The sequence below is a fragment of the Oncorhynchus mykiss genome, chromosome 17 (assembly GCF_013265735.2).
Source record: "Oncorhynchus mykiss isolate Arlee chromosome 17, USDA_OmykA_1.1, whole genome shotgun sequence".
Taxonomy (NCBI): Eukaryota; Metazoa; Chordata; class Actinopteri; order Salmoniformes; family Salmonidae; genus Oncorhynchus; species Oncorhynchus mykiss.
Genome location: NC_048581.1, coordinates 33,123,951 through 33,140,236, shown reverse-complemented (window position 1 = coordinate 33,140,236; position 16,286 = coordinate 33,123,951). Strand labels below are relative to the sequence as shown.

At 46.1% G+C, this 16,286-nt stretch overlaps 1 protein-coding gene across 3 annotated transcripts in view; it reads left to right on the top strand.

Moving 5' to 3' along the window:
* The first annotated feature begins 249 nt into the window (after positions 1 to 249).
* Positions 250 to 16,286, top strand: part of LOC110493761 (protein jagged-1b) — a 31,115-nt gene continuing 15,078 nt past the window's right edge. For 2 of the 3 annotated variants that reach the window (XM_021568223.2, XM_021568221.2), the window contains exons 1-8: positions 250 to 609; positions 1,080 to 1,382; positions 7,314 to 7,371; positions 9,558 to 9,815; positions 10,621 to 10,681; positions 11,924 to 12,054; positions 12,368 to 12,487; positions 14,492 to 14,605. In XM_021568223.2, the coding sequence (XP_021423898.1) occupies positions 538 to 609; positions 1,080 to 1,382; positions 7,314 to 7,371; positions 9,558 to 9,815; positions 10,621 to 10,681; positions 11,924 to 12,054; positions 12,368 to 12,487; positions 14,492 to 14,605 (1,117 nt within the window). In that variant the 5' untranslated portion in view covers positions 250 to 537. The remainder of the gene's footprint in view (positions 610 to 1,079; positions 1,383 to 7,313; positions 7,372 to 9,557; positions 9,816 to 10,620; positions 10,682 to 11,923; positions 12,055 to 12,367; positions 12,488 to 14,491; positions 14,606 to 16,286) is intronic. The other variant, XM_021568222.2, reaches the window with a different exon arrangement.

Sequence of the window (16,286 nt, the reverse complement as noted above, 5' to 3'; positions counted from 1 at the left end):
GGCCCACTGCACGAGGGTTAATCTCAATGTATAGCTATGAACCAAATGCTAAATACTGTTCTGTGTGCTCTATGGACTTTTTTGAAAGTAGCATCCGTGTTTAATGGCACTTGCGCAGTTGATTGTGGAGTAAATACACTACGCACGATAGACGTGCATATTAAACATTGGGTGTGGCTTCGATCTCAGGGCCTCTCCCACTTAGGAATATTAAACAGCGACTCATGTATTGCCCCCGCCCCCTCTTCCCCTGAACTTGCTGTAAAGTCTGGGACAGTCATTCGGACACAGACGTCGCTTTCTTAGCTCGTGGGTATTGTTGTATCAGAGGCGATCAGAAATATATAAAGAAAAAGAACAATAGTCGAAAGGACAAAAGAGTGAGACAAGGGGGCAGGCCATTTTGCAGTGGAAATCTATGCTCTTTTGAAAAGGTGTTGTTCTCCACTCGTGCATGTTCAAATCGGAGGAGTATATAGAGCCGTAGGTCGGCCGGACGTTTAGTTTCGCAGTGAACGGCACTATCAAACAGAAGGCATGATTTTGAGACTGAGTTCAATCTGTGTTGCCTTTTCTATTCATGTCTTCTTGCAATGCATGTGGATTAAGGTACGTGGATATTCAAGCAGACTTCTTACCTTTTGTCCATACAGTAATGCTCTAATTTTACAGTTTTCAACATGCACATTTTCAAGAACTGGTTGTGGCTTTAGGAGGATGCACTGGAAAACTTGAGCATGTTTTCATGTCGCCATCAATTTAATGTTCCAAAATAAAAACCAGTAACGCGTGCCTCTGTAAAATAACAACAGTATGGGAATTTCTTTGCAATAGTTTGTTGCAAGTTAGTGACTACAAATCACACAATTAGCTATTGTCGATATTAGCTTGTTAACTTAAACATTCGCTAACTGCAACACATCTTATCAAGCTTGATAAGATGTGTTGCAGTTAGCTACTTCTACAGTTGGAAACGTTCAAGCTTGCATAAATGTTGGTTGACAGTTTGAAATGAAGGTATCAAAAGGCAAGACACGTTGAAATAAAAGTCATGTCGCTCTTTTTTCCCCAAAAAACAGGTGGCTGTGGCATCTGGACACTTCGAATTGCAAATTGTATCGATGCAGAACGTGAATGGCGAACTGCAGACTGGCGTGTGCTGCGATGGATCTCGGAATGCCGCGGATCGCAAGTGCACGAGGGACGAGTGTGATACCTATTTTAAAGTGTGTCTAAAGGAGTACCAGTTGAAGGTCTCTTCCGCGGGACCATGCAGTTTCGGGACGGCTTCTACACCCGTGGTCGGAGGGAATACTTTTTCTTTGCGGAGCATGAGGAGTGACAAGTCGAGGATTGTATTACCTTTCAGCTTCGCTTGGCCGGTGAGTTGATTGCGTAGTTATGTTTGTGTAACATGTTCTTCCTCTCGGGCGCGCGAGTTTGTTGAGAACTTGAACCACAAACAGTTTGGCTCAGCCAAGTCCAATTTAGATTAATGGACACGAATACGCAACAAAAACGATGGGCAAATAAGTAACTTTTGGATATGCCAATGCCAGCATGTCATTTGAGGCTAGCAGGCTACAAGTGCATGAGCCACGACAAGACAGGAACGCTTTTTGGGGGGTTACATTATTCTTACAAATACAGTATATTATAATAGTTCAATCGGATTGGCAGAGAATATGTCAAGGTGAGGTCGTCCATAAATTTGCGCTGTCTGAATACTCATCACTAGTGTTCATGCGTCAGTTCTTGGGAATAGGCCGACATTCTAAACCAAAATGGGCAATTCCAAAGAGGTCTAATCATTTATGAAGAACTATAGGATCGCATCATTTTACCAGTGACGCGCTGCCTAATCGAGATTCATTCCACACTGTCTTTTCCTAAAGAGCGCGGCCAGTCGCCGAGCGTCAAACAATGGCTTCTGCAAGAATAGGCAATAAAACAGCTGGGTTATCTAGCCACGGCGTTTACACACAATGCGCTCTCAGGAAGCAGAGAATTCACTCAATGAACTCTATGCATTCCTCTGGTTGACCGTTCTCGTGTGTGTGTGCACGTTTTTTTTTACCATGCCACATTTTTCATGACTTGAGCCATCCATTTTTACCATGTTTTGAGCAAAAAAACAATTCTGTGGCTGTGTGAGATTATACTGTCATTTTGAGAATTGAGAGGAAAAAGCTTGAATGAGGTAGGCTAGATGTACACAGCAATTGTTTTCAAGGATTAGGCTATAGTTGACCTAAGAACATGACAACTAAAGTGGACTGACAATATTTCAATGCAGATAAGTTTCCCTGGCAGCATCAAAATATGTTTTGGACACAATGATGTGGCCCCCAAATGGTTTTCTAGACATGCTCCAATATCACTATGAAAAGACCTAGCTAAGAAGCCATTGTCCTATTGCATACTTCCTTTTCCATCCAATTTCTACCTAGCAATTTGGAAACATGTTTAATTACTCAAGCTTGTTCGCCCAGAATTACCACAAAGACAAGCTCAGAGGAAAATGTAATGAAAGATTGAATGGGGAATTGGCATTTTTTCACACTTTAATTTGTTGTCATACAATAACCCTTGTTTTGTATGAATTGTACACTTTTAACTCATCAGCATTCAATGAAGAGGTGCCAGGTCATCAATGGGAGGAAGTGATTGGATGTTTGAGGGAGTTGCTAGGTAACGAGGCCTCCCACTGGGAGAAATGGAACTGGGAGCAAGGGAGAGGGAGGAGTGCACCTGCAAGGGGGGCATAGTTGATGGAGCCAGCTTTTTTTCCCTCCAGACCCTTTGCTTACAGTGTTCTCCATGGCTAGACCTAATGGATGAATAATGATGTGTGTTGTAGAAGGGCGTTGTTGGATTTGTATAGATTTTCACAGAATTAGGATCTGTTTTTTTTATTTAAAAATAAATTCTAGGTGGATTGCAAAGAGGATATTCCTAGAAATAGGGGGCTTTTGGAACTATGCCAACATCTTGTTCTGTTTAGTTGGTGGCACAGGGCACACGTGTGGACACTTTTGAGATTCTTGAATATTCCCAAATATTCCATAAACTGGACAGTCAGCCAGCATCTATGCCACTACTGTATAGGGGCAGTCGACATTGCTTAAGTCAACAAAGGTCTGGCCGCGTATCCTCGCCCCTGACCTTAACACAGGCAGTATAAAGGCCTCTTGTTCCCCCACCGCCCTTTGTCAACCTGGGTCTGAGCGGTTGCGCTTGACCGGACCCAAGACATTCCATCTTTTAACCCTGCCACCCTATAGTAACTGGCGTGTTAAATGGAGCAGTCACCGTCCCCTTACTTCGAAGAAGCAGGGGCGTATTTATTAGTGCACACTGTAGCAAAACATTTAACAACGGAAAATGCGTTGCAACAAAAATGTGTTTCTTATTGGATGACTTTTGATAGGTCCCTCCCCAATTTGGCCAGTTTGCTTCTGTTGGTTCCTATTGAAGAATACACCCCAGACTTGGCTAGACGTTTTGGGCTAGGCTAGAGTGGCCCTGGGTCTGTTTTATACGTCCACAACCCCGACCCTAAATTGGCACGGGCGAACCAAAACAACCTCACTATGTGCGTCAGTCTGTTTATTGGGCCCTCGAATGGCAGCCTCTTGCCGTGGCCAAAAGTATCGCCAACAACATCTCACTTGCGGTTGTTGAACTTTCATTCCCCTTTTTTTTTTTTTTTTTACTCTTGCATGTGACACAGGCCACTGTTCTCCTCTCTTTCTTTTTAGTGCTTGGAGAGAGGAGCTCTCTACTCTCTCTCTCGGCCCCTGGCTCGACGGCCCTAGCCAGACAGAAGCAGTGACAGCTTATGTTAACGGCGGGGGGGGCGGGGGGCTGAACAATAGCTTCGGCCCGGCCGGGCTGGCAGCGAGGATTATGGGAGATAATGGGAGGCCAGGACGGGAATAATGTGGCTGGGGGGGAAGCAACAGGATGCAGCAGTAGACTCAGCAGTGCCGTGGTTCGTTCGGGGCTCCCAGACTAAACCGTTGTGCTGAAGTTGCCATTATTTTGAAGTTCGGCCCCTATTGCCCATCGGTCGCCTTACACTCGTAATGCCGGTAGGCCTATTATTCCACCACCAGCCAGCAGTCCCCAGAGCCAAAGCCTAGAGAAGGATAGAGGCCAGTGGGGATAGTTGACTCTGACGGGACATAGACATAGGCCCCCTCACCCCACCCCCCCACCCACGGTCAAACAGCGGGCTGGAGTTCAGAGTGACAACGTTGATGCTTGGATTTGTATTTTTCCTGTTCATTTAGTTTTCACTCTCACTTCTCAGGGAGAGTGAAAGGATTATTCTTAGTCTCACTGCTCTCTCGTTCTGTCTTTTCTCTCTCCAATCCATCGGTCTGCCTCTGTTTCCCCCATCTCTTTTTCTGTTTCTCTCCACCCCTCTATCTCCCTTACTGTCGTAAAAGCCTCATCTGCCGTGGGGGGGTGTATGTGTGGTGTGTGTTCAGGAGAGGCAGTGGGGAGTGCGTAATAAAGAGGGAGAGATCAAAAGGTGGCTGAACAGAGAGCGGTCCGGCAGTACAGAACTGATAAGCACACAGTGACTTATGAGGTGAGGGTAATCAGAACAGCCTGCTTGTATCTTCTCTGTATTTCATCTGTGCACATTCAGCAAAACACGTCCCGATATAAGTTTTATTTTTAGCGTTTACGTCAAACTGGACATTGTGACCCAACATGTAAATGGGATATTTTAGGTTTCAGAAGCATTGAAAGCTAGGAAATGTCAAAACACTATGGGCCGGTTTCCTGAACACCGATTTTAAGACTAGTCCTGGACCAACAAAAAAAAAACAATTTCAATGGAGAATTTCTGTTGAATGCTTTTTAGTCCAAGACTAGTCTTAACCTGTGTGTGTGTGAAACTGGCCCCATATCAGTTGACCTTTGATAAAGGGCGTCTGATGGTGAATAAAGTATTACTTTTTTAAATTTATTTTTATCCACCAATGTGGTTTTATTCAATGTGGGCAACTATGATTTGATCCTTTCTCCCCCCCCCCCCCAAAAATAGCCTTATATCAGTTTCCCTTTATAGGTAGAGACCAATCAGGCCACTATAGCGTGAGCCCTACTCCTACCGCTCTGCAAACACAGGCACTTACTCAACCTGCCGACTCCCTTCCTGGACGTGCCCAGGCTTGTCTGCTTGTTTCACTTGCTTTTGAACTATTTTCCCACACTTATCTCCGCCTCGTGAAAGTGCTGGGCCGTGCCTCTTGTCCTAAACCAAAACTGGGTACAGAACATCTAGTTAGGCACCGTTCCAAAAATACTCAACCAAATTGCAGCAAGAATGGAGTGACGTAGGGGAGGAAGTGGGACAATGTTTGGAGAGGCACCACTAGTCTGGGGACAGAAGGGATGGCGTGCTTTGGTTTCTTACCTGGCTGCTATTTACCGTTTTGGTAAATGTTACTTTGGCACTGTCGAAAGGTGGCCTGTACTAACCGAATGGGTTTGGGAGGTGGAAGTGGTTTGACATTCTTTTTCTTTGATATTTGTGAGGAAAGGACCGTTTTGAGGGGAGCTGTTTTTTTTATTTAAGGACGGTGCTTTTAAAATGTGACGTTAGCCAAGTGAAATTCCTCAAGCTTTGGATAGTAAAATAAACTTGAGTTGACTTGGCTACCACTGTTTTAGCTCGTCTCCATTTCAATGGTTTTGATCATGAATCATGATATGCATAATGGCTGCACACACAGTTGGAGCTGCTGTGTGGTTTTCCCCAAATCTTGACATCATCTGGATTTCCTGTGAGTAATGACCAGTGATTAGACTGACATCCATATAAGATAGCGATCAGGGATTCAATGGAACAATGTAGCTAGCTGCAGCCGCTGCTAGGCTGTGCAGTGCTATGTGTGCCAGCGAACCAGTGTCGTGTTTGTTTAAATGGGACAAAGTGGCAAGGCCATAAGCCCCAGACAAGAGGCCGGGCATGCCTCCAAGGGAGAGGGAGGTGAAAGAACGAGCGAGTGCTGTCTACCCCGACCGCCCCAACCCCCTCCCATCACCCTGTTTCCACCACCACACACTTTCCTCCCCCCTCTCATATTTTTGGAGCTTCATTGACAAGTGCTACAAGGAGTGCTCGTGTGAATGTTGGCAAGTGAGTGTCGCGAGTGGAGAGAGGCCCATGCACTCTGACTGGAGCCAAGTATGGACACACACACACACACTTGCATTCAGGCACGCACACACACTTATTTGCACACACACAAATCAATATATTTTGCACCCAGATGAAAACTGATGATACTGTACACAACAGTCTCAAATGAATGAAGGCACGCATACACACACTCTGGCACACACTCCTTCCCTCAGCCCAGCCCTCCACGGCTCTCCGCTGTCCGTTATCCGATACCGGTGAGAGCGATGGGGGCCTTAAGAGAGACAAAGAGTTTCAAAGAGGTGCCGAAATAATGGAACCCCCCCCCCCCCCCCCCCCCCCCATCTCCACTGCGTGCATACACACACTGAAATGGCCTTTTTTACACACACACACACACACACACACACACACACACAGCAGAGATCTCTATTCTAACTATTACAGCGCCCTCAAGTCACTCCACACAACTACTCACAGTGCACTGGAAGGGAATAATAAAGGAAAGGAACCCAGGATGGTTTTAAACAATGCCAGCGGTTTGCTCTCTTTATCGCCACCCCTTGAATTCTCTATCCGGGGAGGGGGTAGGAAAGCGGTGGGTTAGTTTTGGGGTGGGTTGCTGTAAGGGAGAGTGGCTTAGCCCGACCGGATCAGAGGGCTGCTGGCGCCTCGGGGAGGGGGGAGGGGGGGGGGTAGCCATGCTCTCTCTAATCTACAACATATGGAAAACGGCCAATGGACAGACTGAGTTAAACACCACAATACCCACTCACTTGCGGCTCGTGTGTACGCTCACGAATGGGAAGGAGTTTGGCTGTATTTACACTATTCACTGTATTTACACTATTCACTGTGACTGTGTGCCTATAAAACATTTACATACTGCGTTGTTATACCAGATCTGAGAACAGTTATTACCTCAAATGGACTTTCTCTCCCCCAATTCTTTATATTTCTGCTAATATGGTCTGTCCATTCAAACAGTAGGTTAAATAAGAAGTAGCCTACAGCCAACTCTGTTAGCAGGAACTATGCAGAAAGGAATCTAAAAGTAAACATGTATCAGCCAGTGGTGAAGGAGTTAACACAGCTGTGACTTGTTTTACCTGACACCTCTCTCTATCTTATCAATCTTCTCTCTCTCCAGAGGTCCTATACATTGATCGTGGAGGCCTTGGACTTCAACAATGACTCTTCTACGGGCAGTGAGTATTATCCCCCACCATTATGTTACATCTCTCACTCTCTCTGCTCCATTTGGTTTCACATTACAAAAGCAACATGACCCTGTGACCTGGAAGTGGTGGTCCCAGGACAAAAATAAGGAATCTGTAATGCAGTTACTTGCGTGTGTGTAAAGGGGCAGAGGTGTGTGTGTGTGTGTTGGGTGGGGGGATTAATATATTGGTAAGGGACATTTAGGGGGCAGGGATATTATACTTTAATTTTTTTTTAAAGGCTTTATGCCTGATGGCAGCTGCATTCTTCCCCCTTCTGCATTTGAAAGGCCATTGGTTGACATTACTGACATTACTGACCAACAATGGGCAGAACTATCAGGCATAACTATCAAGCATGAGTCATTCCCTCTGTCTCTTGAACTCCCCTACTATCGATATGGCTCTCTATTGCGTAACATTACAATTGTCTCATTCAGAAAACATCGACGGTAGTATAGACTGGTGAGTGAGTGAGGAGGAGATGGAGAGAGATCACACTACAGATTTAAGCATTGTTTGTTTTCAGTCCGACCGTTAGGCACTCAGTGGGAGTTATGGCTGTGTGTTGTATTTGGCATCCCTCAGGGAACCATTATAGTTCCAGTGTTAATTCGGCCCCAGGGTACGCTGACCCCTGTCCAGGTGTGCTTTGGCCCAGAAGGAGGGGGGGGCAGTTGTTCCACCACAGCCAAGTCTACATCGAGCATGAAACTAAGCATCGCATTCGGGCCAATAAAGGCCAAATGCGAAGAGGTTAGTGTGAGGTTGAAGACTTTATTTTTCGAAAGCCCTCCCACCGACAAGCACACACAACAAGACAGCTAGATCAATGAAAACATCTGCCAAGGAAGAGGGCCAAACGAGGACAGGCCAAATATTGACTGTCTCACTCAGCGTTGACAAGCAAAGTGACCTGGGTACGTGGCCAGTTAGGCTTTTAATGAGTCTGCTTAATGGAGGCTATCACAGTTGTGATGTTAATGCTAGCCAAATACACTGCTACGGCTAACCTTAGTCTAGAGTTGGCATCTCTAAATTGTGCTTACGTAAGCTTAAATTACAAGTTACCGAGGTAACTATCATGTCGGTGCCAACTTGACTCATTGCCCCGAGCAGTATTCATCACGAAACTGAGAGGTTTAAATGTTTGGTCAAATCTCCAGGATGGTCCAGTATGGTTTTCTTGAGGTTGGCTGTATTTAAAAAATATGCTACGTTAGCTCTCTTTCTCACACCGTCAACCGTCTAGGAATTTCCTGTTTGATATGGTGGAACACAGTTTGCTTCCAGGTCGTTTTTTTACATTTTTATATTTGGTTTGAGGACCCTGGGTTAATTTTGTCCGTTATTTCGCCTAACCACAACCCCCTCGCCGTCAAACTATTCCGGGCCTCAGGTAGTGAGAGGGTGTCACCTCAGCCCGACCACACTTTGCACTCCACCGGCGAAATACCACATTGTAGCTCAGGATTCTAGAACGGCCTGGAATATTACTACTATGGCCCGCCACTACAACTAACACTGCCGTAACAAAGCAGCTTTCCCTCCAAGAAAAGAGGAGTAAACAAACTCTAAGCTTACGTTTTTGTTCGTTTTCGCGCCCCCTTGTCAAAGCTCGCAGAGGCTGAACGGAATTTAAGTGGGCAGACTATTTTTTTTTTAATTTTCTATAAAAAGATTGCGTTGGGGTTTGCATTACTGCCTTTCTATATTTCTAGAACGCCAGAGGGTTTCTTCACGGAAAATGGGATTAGGAGGCAGTGCCCTAACACAGTGTGACATAGCTGCGCTGGTATGGTAGGGATGGCGTCCTCTCTCCCTCGAGCGCTGACCCCGGTGAGGTCGAGTTTGTTTGGGTGCAAGGGTAGCAGAGGGTGGCAGGGACAGAAGGGGGCACCACTAATGTCTGTTGGCAGCAGTAGATTTGGATGGCAATTCATGTTTACCCACTGATATTGGGAGACCCTGTACTAGTAAAGACCGAGAAATGTCCCAAAGCAAGACGCTTTGTCTTGAGGATGAGAATGCCCATTCAGCATGTGTTGACATCTGTGTATATATTGTGTCTGTCTGTATGACTGCATTTGTCTTTGCCTCACCCTTATGCCCATGTGTTTCCTACCAGTCTCTCTGACTCCTCTCTCTCTCTCCAATCCATTTCCCTCCATCAGGTGGGGGAGGCGAGATGATCGAGAAGGCCGTTCAGTCGGGCATGATCAACCCCAGCCGCCAGTGGCAGAGCCTGAAGCACAACGGGCCGGTGGGCCAGTTCGAGTACCAGATCCGGGTCAGCTGCGACGAGCATTACTATGGTTTCGGCTGCAACAAGTTCTGCCGTCCGCGCGACGACTTTTTTGGCCACTACAACTGCGACCACAACGGCAACAAGACCTGCCTCGAAGGGTGGTCCGGACTAGAATGCAGCACTGGTAAGAGTGGGGTTTAACCAAAGTAGTTGTAATTTTATAGCAACGTGAAGCCAAACGCTAAGGCCATTTTTTTCCCACGAGGTTAGACAGTTGAACAAAGCTCAAAAGGCATTGATAAGTGACATTCATCAAGAATCAATTGGAATATATACTTTAAATGATCAAAATGTTCTATAAATAACAGTGGGCCTTTTCAAGGGCAAGTTGTGCTTTAGTGCCTTTCTGTTAGCATGCCATCATTAAGGCAAGGAAGGGAAGTCCAAAACTAGCGAAAGTGACAATGGACTGCAACTGTGTAGAGGTGAATCTGACCAGAGAGAGAATGAACACTAGACTAAATGATATAATTTAGGGGTGGGGTCAAGCTGGCTTCTTCACCCATTGACACCAGGGCATATTGTCTTAACACAGCAGATTTTGGCCACGGCCGGCCTGGCAGGCTTGTACAAATAGTTAGCGTTGCCGTTTGGAATTTGGGCTGTTTGCAACGCACCAGCGCACCCCCTAGGCCCTAGTATCCTAGCGGGGAGCGATGGCAGAGCTCTGGGATAAGTCTTGGATTTTGTAGGATTACTGCCCCGGTTGGAGCTTAGGACATTCCCACGAGTTTGGAGATGAGATAGGGGAGGGGGAACTGTCTGACATCATCATGCTGACTCTTTGTGTTTTCTCTCTCTCTCTCTCTCTCGTCACTCTTACTTTTTTTTTCTTTTTTCTGTGAATTTCTTGCTGACTCTCACTGTCACCCCACTTGGACTTTGTCTTTCTCCTTTATTTCCTCCCTCATTTTCTTTCTCTCTCTCAGCTATTTGCAGGCAAGGCTGCAGCACTGAACATGGTTCCTGTAAATTGCCCGGAGATTGCAAGTAAGCACCTATATTTTTTTTTAAACATTTTTTTTTCAGCTAGCCTAAGTTAGTAAAAACGCTCACTGGAAAGTGCCAGACTCAGAATCTTGCTGCAACTTGTTGTCACAGCAACATCCTTGTACCACATGGAAAGAATGCCATTGGCGGGGGGAATTCCCAACACCATGGGTTCTGCCCACTTTGGATTGGCACCAGACTCAATGGAGACGTAGTCATTTTTGGCAGTGTCTTCGTTAGATAACACTATACGTTCTACACAATACAATACGTGGCAATCAAAGTCACAACCCTTGATCATGATGTGGTCATTAGGCACCAAACAGAAGAAAACAGACCTGAAGCAGGAAGTGACTGTGACTGTGCCCTAATAAACACAACCCGATGAATCCCCCTCCTGTTATCCAGAGCTGTGAAGGGCCCGAATCTTTGCGTGTTTTGGGAAGGGAGTGTATGTGGGGTGGGTTGGAGATTATCGCGACCCCTCTCGACCCCCACCCCCCTTTGCGCACGTCTGCCGGGGGCCCCCAGAGTGGTGAGAGCTTAATGGTGGCGGTGGAATCTGGTCTCGAAGACCTCTGTCAAATTCAAAGGATTTCTCTTTTCTTTCACCTGTCTGTTCCCCCACCCTCTTTCACCTCCCTTCAGCGCCACGCTTTGATGTCGTGTTAGCCTTTTCAGTCTCGCAGCCAAGAAACAATCGAAAGCGGCGCTAGGAGACATTAGCATGTTGTGGAGATTCTGGAGAAGCTTCTATGGCTTTTATCGGAACTTGAATACACATCTGATTCTTAAGGAAGGTCGGAGTGGAATGGGTACTTTTGAGGTTTCACATTTCCTCCATATTTGCTAGATTTTGCAGCTCTTTTGAATTAGGTAGGGGAGATATATATATTGGGTAGCTGGGATAATTATCCATTGCCTCAAGCAAGGGTGGGGTGGGCTGGGCATGGATACCAGGGATGAATTATAAGGGATGGGGGTGTGTGTGTGTATATTTGATTCGCTCTGTTATGACTCATTTGAGAAGCTTTCCCCTGCTAGTTCACTGCCCAGACAATAATTTTTACTTACTCAAGGAGCAGCCTTAGCCCTGCCGAACCCATTCCTGTGTGTGTTAAAAGATTGTGATACATTGTCTGTGTTTTTAAGCGGGATAGTGTTGAGCACTGAACAAGTTTTTTTGTTAAGCTCGGTCATCCCGGGCATTGAGTACTTATCGAGTGTGCGTGTGTCCTGCAGGTGTCTGTACGGCTGGCAGGGCGAGTACTGTGATAAGTGCATTCCTCACCCGGGCTGTGTGCACGGAACCTGCGTGGAACCATGGCAGTGCCTCTGTGACACAAACTTTGGCGGCCAGCTCTGCGACAAAGGTAAGCATACACATGCAAGAATAGCAAATGCACAGAGGTATACTACAAAGCGTGATCATTGAGTTGGCCAGCTAACTTTGTAAACGACCAGAAATAGGCCTACTGATTGTCTGGTTCATTAAGAAAGCTAAACTTATGTTTTTGGTTGTTGTTTCAATCACAACATGTCAATTTCAAGCTTATCTTAAAGAAATGTATTTATTTATTTGGGCATGTTAGCAGGCTAACTCATTGATCCTGGTCTGTAGATATTCAGCTGATAACTGGTGCCCTCACCAACGCACACTCACACTTTTCCCTCCCTGTCTTCCAGACCTGAACACATGTGGTACGTTCCAGCCCTGTCTGAACATGGGGACCTGCAGCAACACTGGACCTGACAAGTACCACTGTGCCTGTCCTGACGGCTACTCTGGTGTCAACTGCGAAAAAGGTGAGTCGCCTGACACGCACACATATGTGTACTTGCGTGTGTGTAAGTCTCTTGTAGGGTCTGGTTCCACTCAATGTTTCGTCCTTATGAGAGTGAAATTGGAGTAGAAAACAAGGTAGGATAAGAATAACGTTATTGTTCCCAGAGGGAAGTTAATCTTGGACACTCAAAGTGCAGCTGATCTACTATGCTGGAGATTTAAAAAAATATATATATATATTTATTTATATATGTCTCTCTGCTGTCTCCCACTCAATCTTTTGTATTTTGTGGTGAAGACAGAGAAAAAGGTATTTGTTTTCCCAAGACCAGTCGGTGAGATCCGAGTCATGTGGTGAGACGGGGTTGGAAGTCGAGGGGTCATAGTTCAGGGGTTGGGGGGGGATCAGTCCCGTGCTTAACCCCATCCAGGGAGGTTCCGTTCGTAGGGTGGTCTCCCGCGTCACTCCGGCCAGGAGGTGACGACCTCATTAAGGCGTCGTCAAGGGAAAAGGGAACGGGAGGAGACCCAGTAACAGAGCTAACCTTTCTATGAGGGTGGATTGTATTTTACCTTCAACAAATCTAACAGTTACCTCACATCTTCAAGTTGTTTAAATGTGTCAGTTGTTTAAATCAAGGTTGGTTTCTATACAGCTTGAGTTTTGATCATAGGAATGAGTTGTATATGTAATTATTTTTGAGTTGAGGACGTTTCAATGAAGTTGGGTCGAATTCGCTCATTAGGATACGTAGATGGCCCTTGTTTTGTATGGGGGTCAATGGAGACATGACTCGGCTAATTGAGGAGGAAGCTCCCTGTAGGCGTTGTCAGTCAAACACGCCCGCTCTGTGTTTGTCTAGGACAGTTGCCACCTCTGTAGCGAGGGTTTGAAAACTATTGCCGGTCATCTTGAGCGCGAGGGAGGGAGTGGAGGAAGGAGGGAGAGAACGAGGGAAAGAAGAGGGGGATTCCAGCTTCCAACCAAGCCTGAATTCTCCTTTTCTTTTTCTCTCCCAGCCAGACCCAACAACATTAAACCCCCCCTCCTGTGCTCCTCTCCCCCCTCTATCCCCCTCTCTTCCTCCCCCTGCCCCTAGCCTGCTGACACCAATCAACAGTCTTCTCCCCCCTCGGGGGTAGTCCCAAATGGCACCCTATTCAGTGCACTGCTTTTGACCAGGGCTAGTAGGGCTCTGGTCAAACGTAGTGCATTATATAGTGAATAGGGTGCCATTTGTGATGCGGATCGGTCTGCCTGCCAAGGAATGCAGAGCACTAATTGATTTGAGCGGAGGAATCCGTCGTGACTTGTGAGTTTGCTATTCTCTTCCCTCCTGTCTTCTCTCGTCCTCCCGCGGAGGGATGGACAATGATTTGCGTTCGGGTGGAAGTCATGGCGCGAACGCTCTGCGGGTCAGCGTGCCATGACAGACGTTTTCCTGCTAGCTGGCTAGAGTTAATGCTAAGACTATAGGGCTAGGGCCCTGGGGGGGCTAGTGACATGGGAGAGGATGTTTTTTTTTTTTTTTTTAACAACGTAGACCTAGTGGGGGAATGGACTCTGTCTCTCGCTTTCTCTCTGTGTATTTTATTCTTTGTCTGGTTGTCTTTTTCCTCAGTGAGGAAATTTCTCTTGTTCTGTTTATTTCTCTTGCACTCAGCACTCTCCTTTATCCTTCCCTATCTCTCCCTCCCTTGTCTGTCTCACTCTCTCGCTCCTCGTCTTGCGGTGTGGTCCAGAGCTGGTTAGTGAGAGGTCAAAGGGGCTTTCCACTCCACTGGCTGTAGCCTAGCTGGGCCAGAGAGAGCCGCTGGGAACCGACAGCAGCGAGGGGGAAAACCCACCCCACCCTCCTGCAGTGTGAGAACTGAGTTTAGGAGTTTAACTCTCTCGCTCTCTCCCTCTCCCCTCTCTCCTCTACCTGCTCCATCTACCTTTCTCTGTTCTTTGCCTTTCCCCTCTCCCTTTTACCCACTCAATCTATCCATCTCTCTGTTTCGCTCTGTCTCTCGGTCCATAGCAGAGCATGCTTGTCTGTCTGAGCCCTGTTTTAACGGAGGGAGATGTGTGGAGACCAGTCAGGGCTTCGAGTGCCAGTGTGCCCCCGGCTGGAGTGGCCCCTCCTGCAGTATCAGTAAGTAATACATTATAGTGTGTAATACTTGAGGTTTAGGTTAATTTATATTCAATATTATACTCAGTGGGTTTACCCTTGTACATTCACCGGGCCTCTAGCACTAGAGAAGCCTGGCCTCGTTGGATTCCCCCTTCGTACCAATGACATCTTTTGGACGTCAGCACAAAAGCAATAATGGCATTATAATGAATGTGTTGATTTCATGACGGCAGTCAGAAATGGTCCATTGTCAGTTATTGAACACATTATTTGTGGCCTGGCTCGTGCTTACAGCATGGTGCTCATCGTCACGCCAGTTGGTCCTTATTTAGTTGTTATCCCTCGTTCTAACAGTCATCACACATTCCCCCCCCCTGCTTCCTTGCAACACTTCGCACAAACGAGTCGCTTTCAGCTGAAACAGGTCTTGTGGGTTTTGTTTGCCAGCTCATCTGCCCACCTGGCAGTTTCTCCTTGGCTTTGCGCAATTCCTCTCGTGGAATCTTCGCTGCTGCCTCGACCCCTCACGTCTCTCACGTAGCCCGTGTGCTCGACTCATGATGAAGTCTCTCCTGCTCATGGGGTTCATGCACTGCTTAAACAGCACGTGTGTGTTGATGGCAGCCAAGTCAAGCATGTTGTAGAACACCGTGAAAGGCCAGCGGCAAGTTCCTCCTTTCACTGTGTACAGCTGTGCCATTTTGATCCCAAAAATCCACAACCTATAGAATAAAGTAGAAAGCAGTAGGATCTTTTTTCTCATAGGGAAAAACAACACGTGTGATACAGTAGAGCATAATGTGTTGTATTAGTTGATTTATATATGGCGACGCGCACAGTGGTAGAAAAAATACCCAATTGTTATACTTGAAAAGGCACCCAGTAAAATACTACTAGAGTAAAAGTATCAGAGTTTAAGTATACTTAAGTATCAAAAGTACAAGTTGATGCTATACATTTATTTTTTATTCCTTATATTAGGCAAACCAGACGGCATGATATTAAGCTCCCGCCTCGCTTTGTTCATGGTGCCAACCAGGCTTGTTTTCTTTGCGAGCAACTTGTTTGCCAATGACGGTGACGTGAAGAAATTGTCAGTGTTGACATTTCTCTCCGCTACCGTTTTTGAGATTATCATTTGAATAGATGAATAGAATAGAATGGCCAGCTCTGTTCTTCATTCACAACTGGTGATTGCATAGTTCGCTTCCCCTCGCTCATCAACCCATTCTCCCCCATCATAATTGACTTCATTTTTATTTTTTCAGCTCTTATGTGTGAAATGAGTTTCCGTATAGTTTAGGTTCAGTTACGAGGCAATTATCAGGGGGATTATCAACTAGGCACGGCACCTCCCAACTGTCGAGAGGAGGAGGGGATCAGGCCCTACTATCGGGAGAAAGTGGCGCAACGGGGGGGACCATACAAAACATGACATACCCTCCTAAACCTGCTTATAACTCCAGTTCTTTTTGTGATTATTAATAGGGGTTAAGATTCTAACAACCACATTTTGTTATATAGACTTTATTTTGGAAAAGTCCATGATGGTGGGGACTTTAAAAAAAAAAAAGTAAAAAAAAAATATATATATATATTATTTTGGGTCATCAAGACACCATCAGCCTTTCAACAAGCGCTAAAGACCTAGCCATAGTCATGGATGTCTGATTTGTCATTCCACGTGTAGCCGTAACAC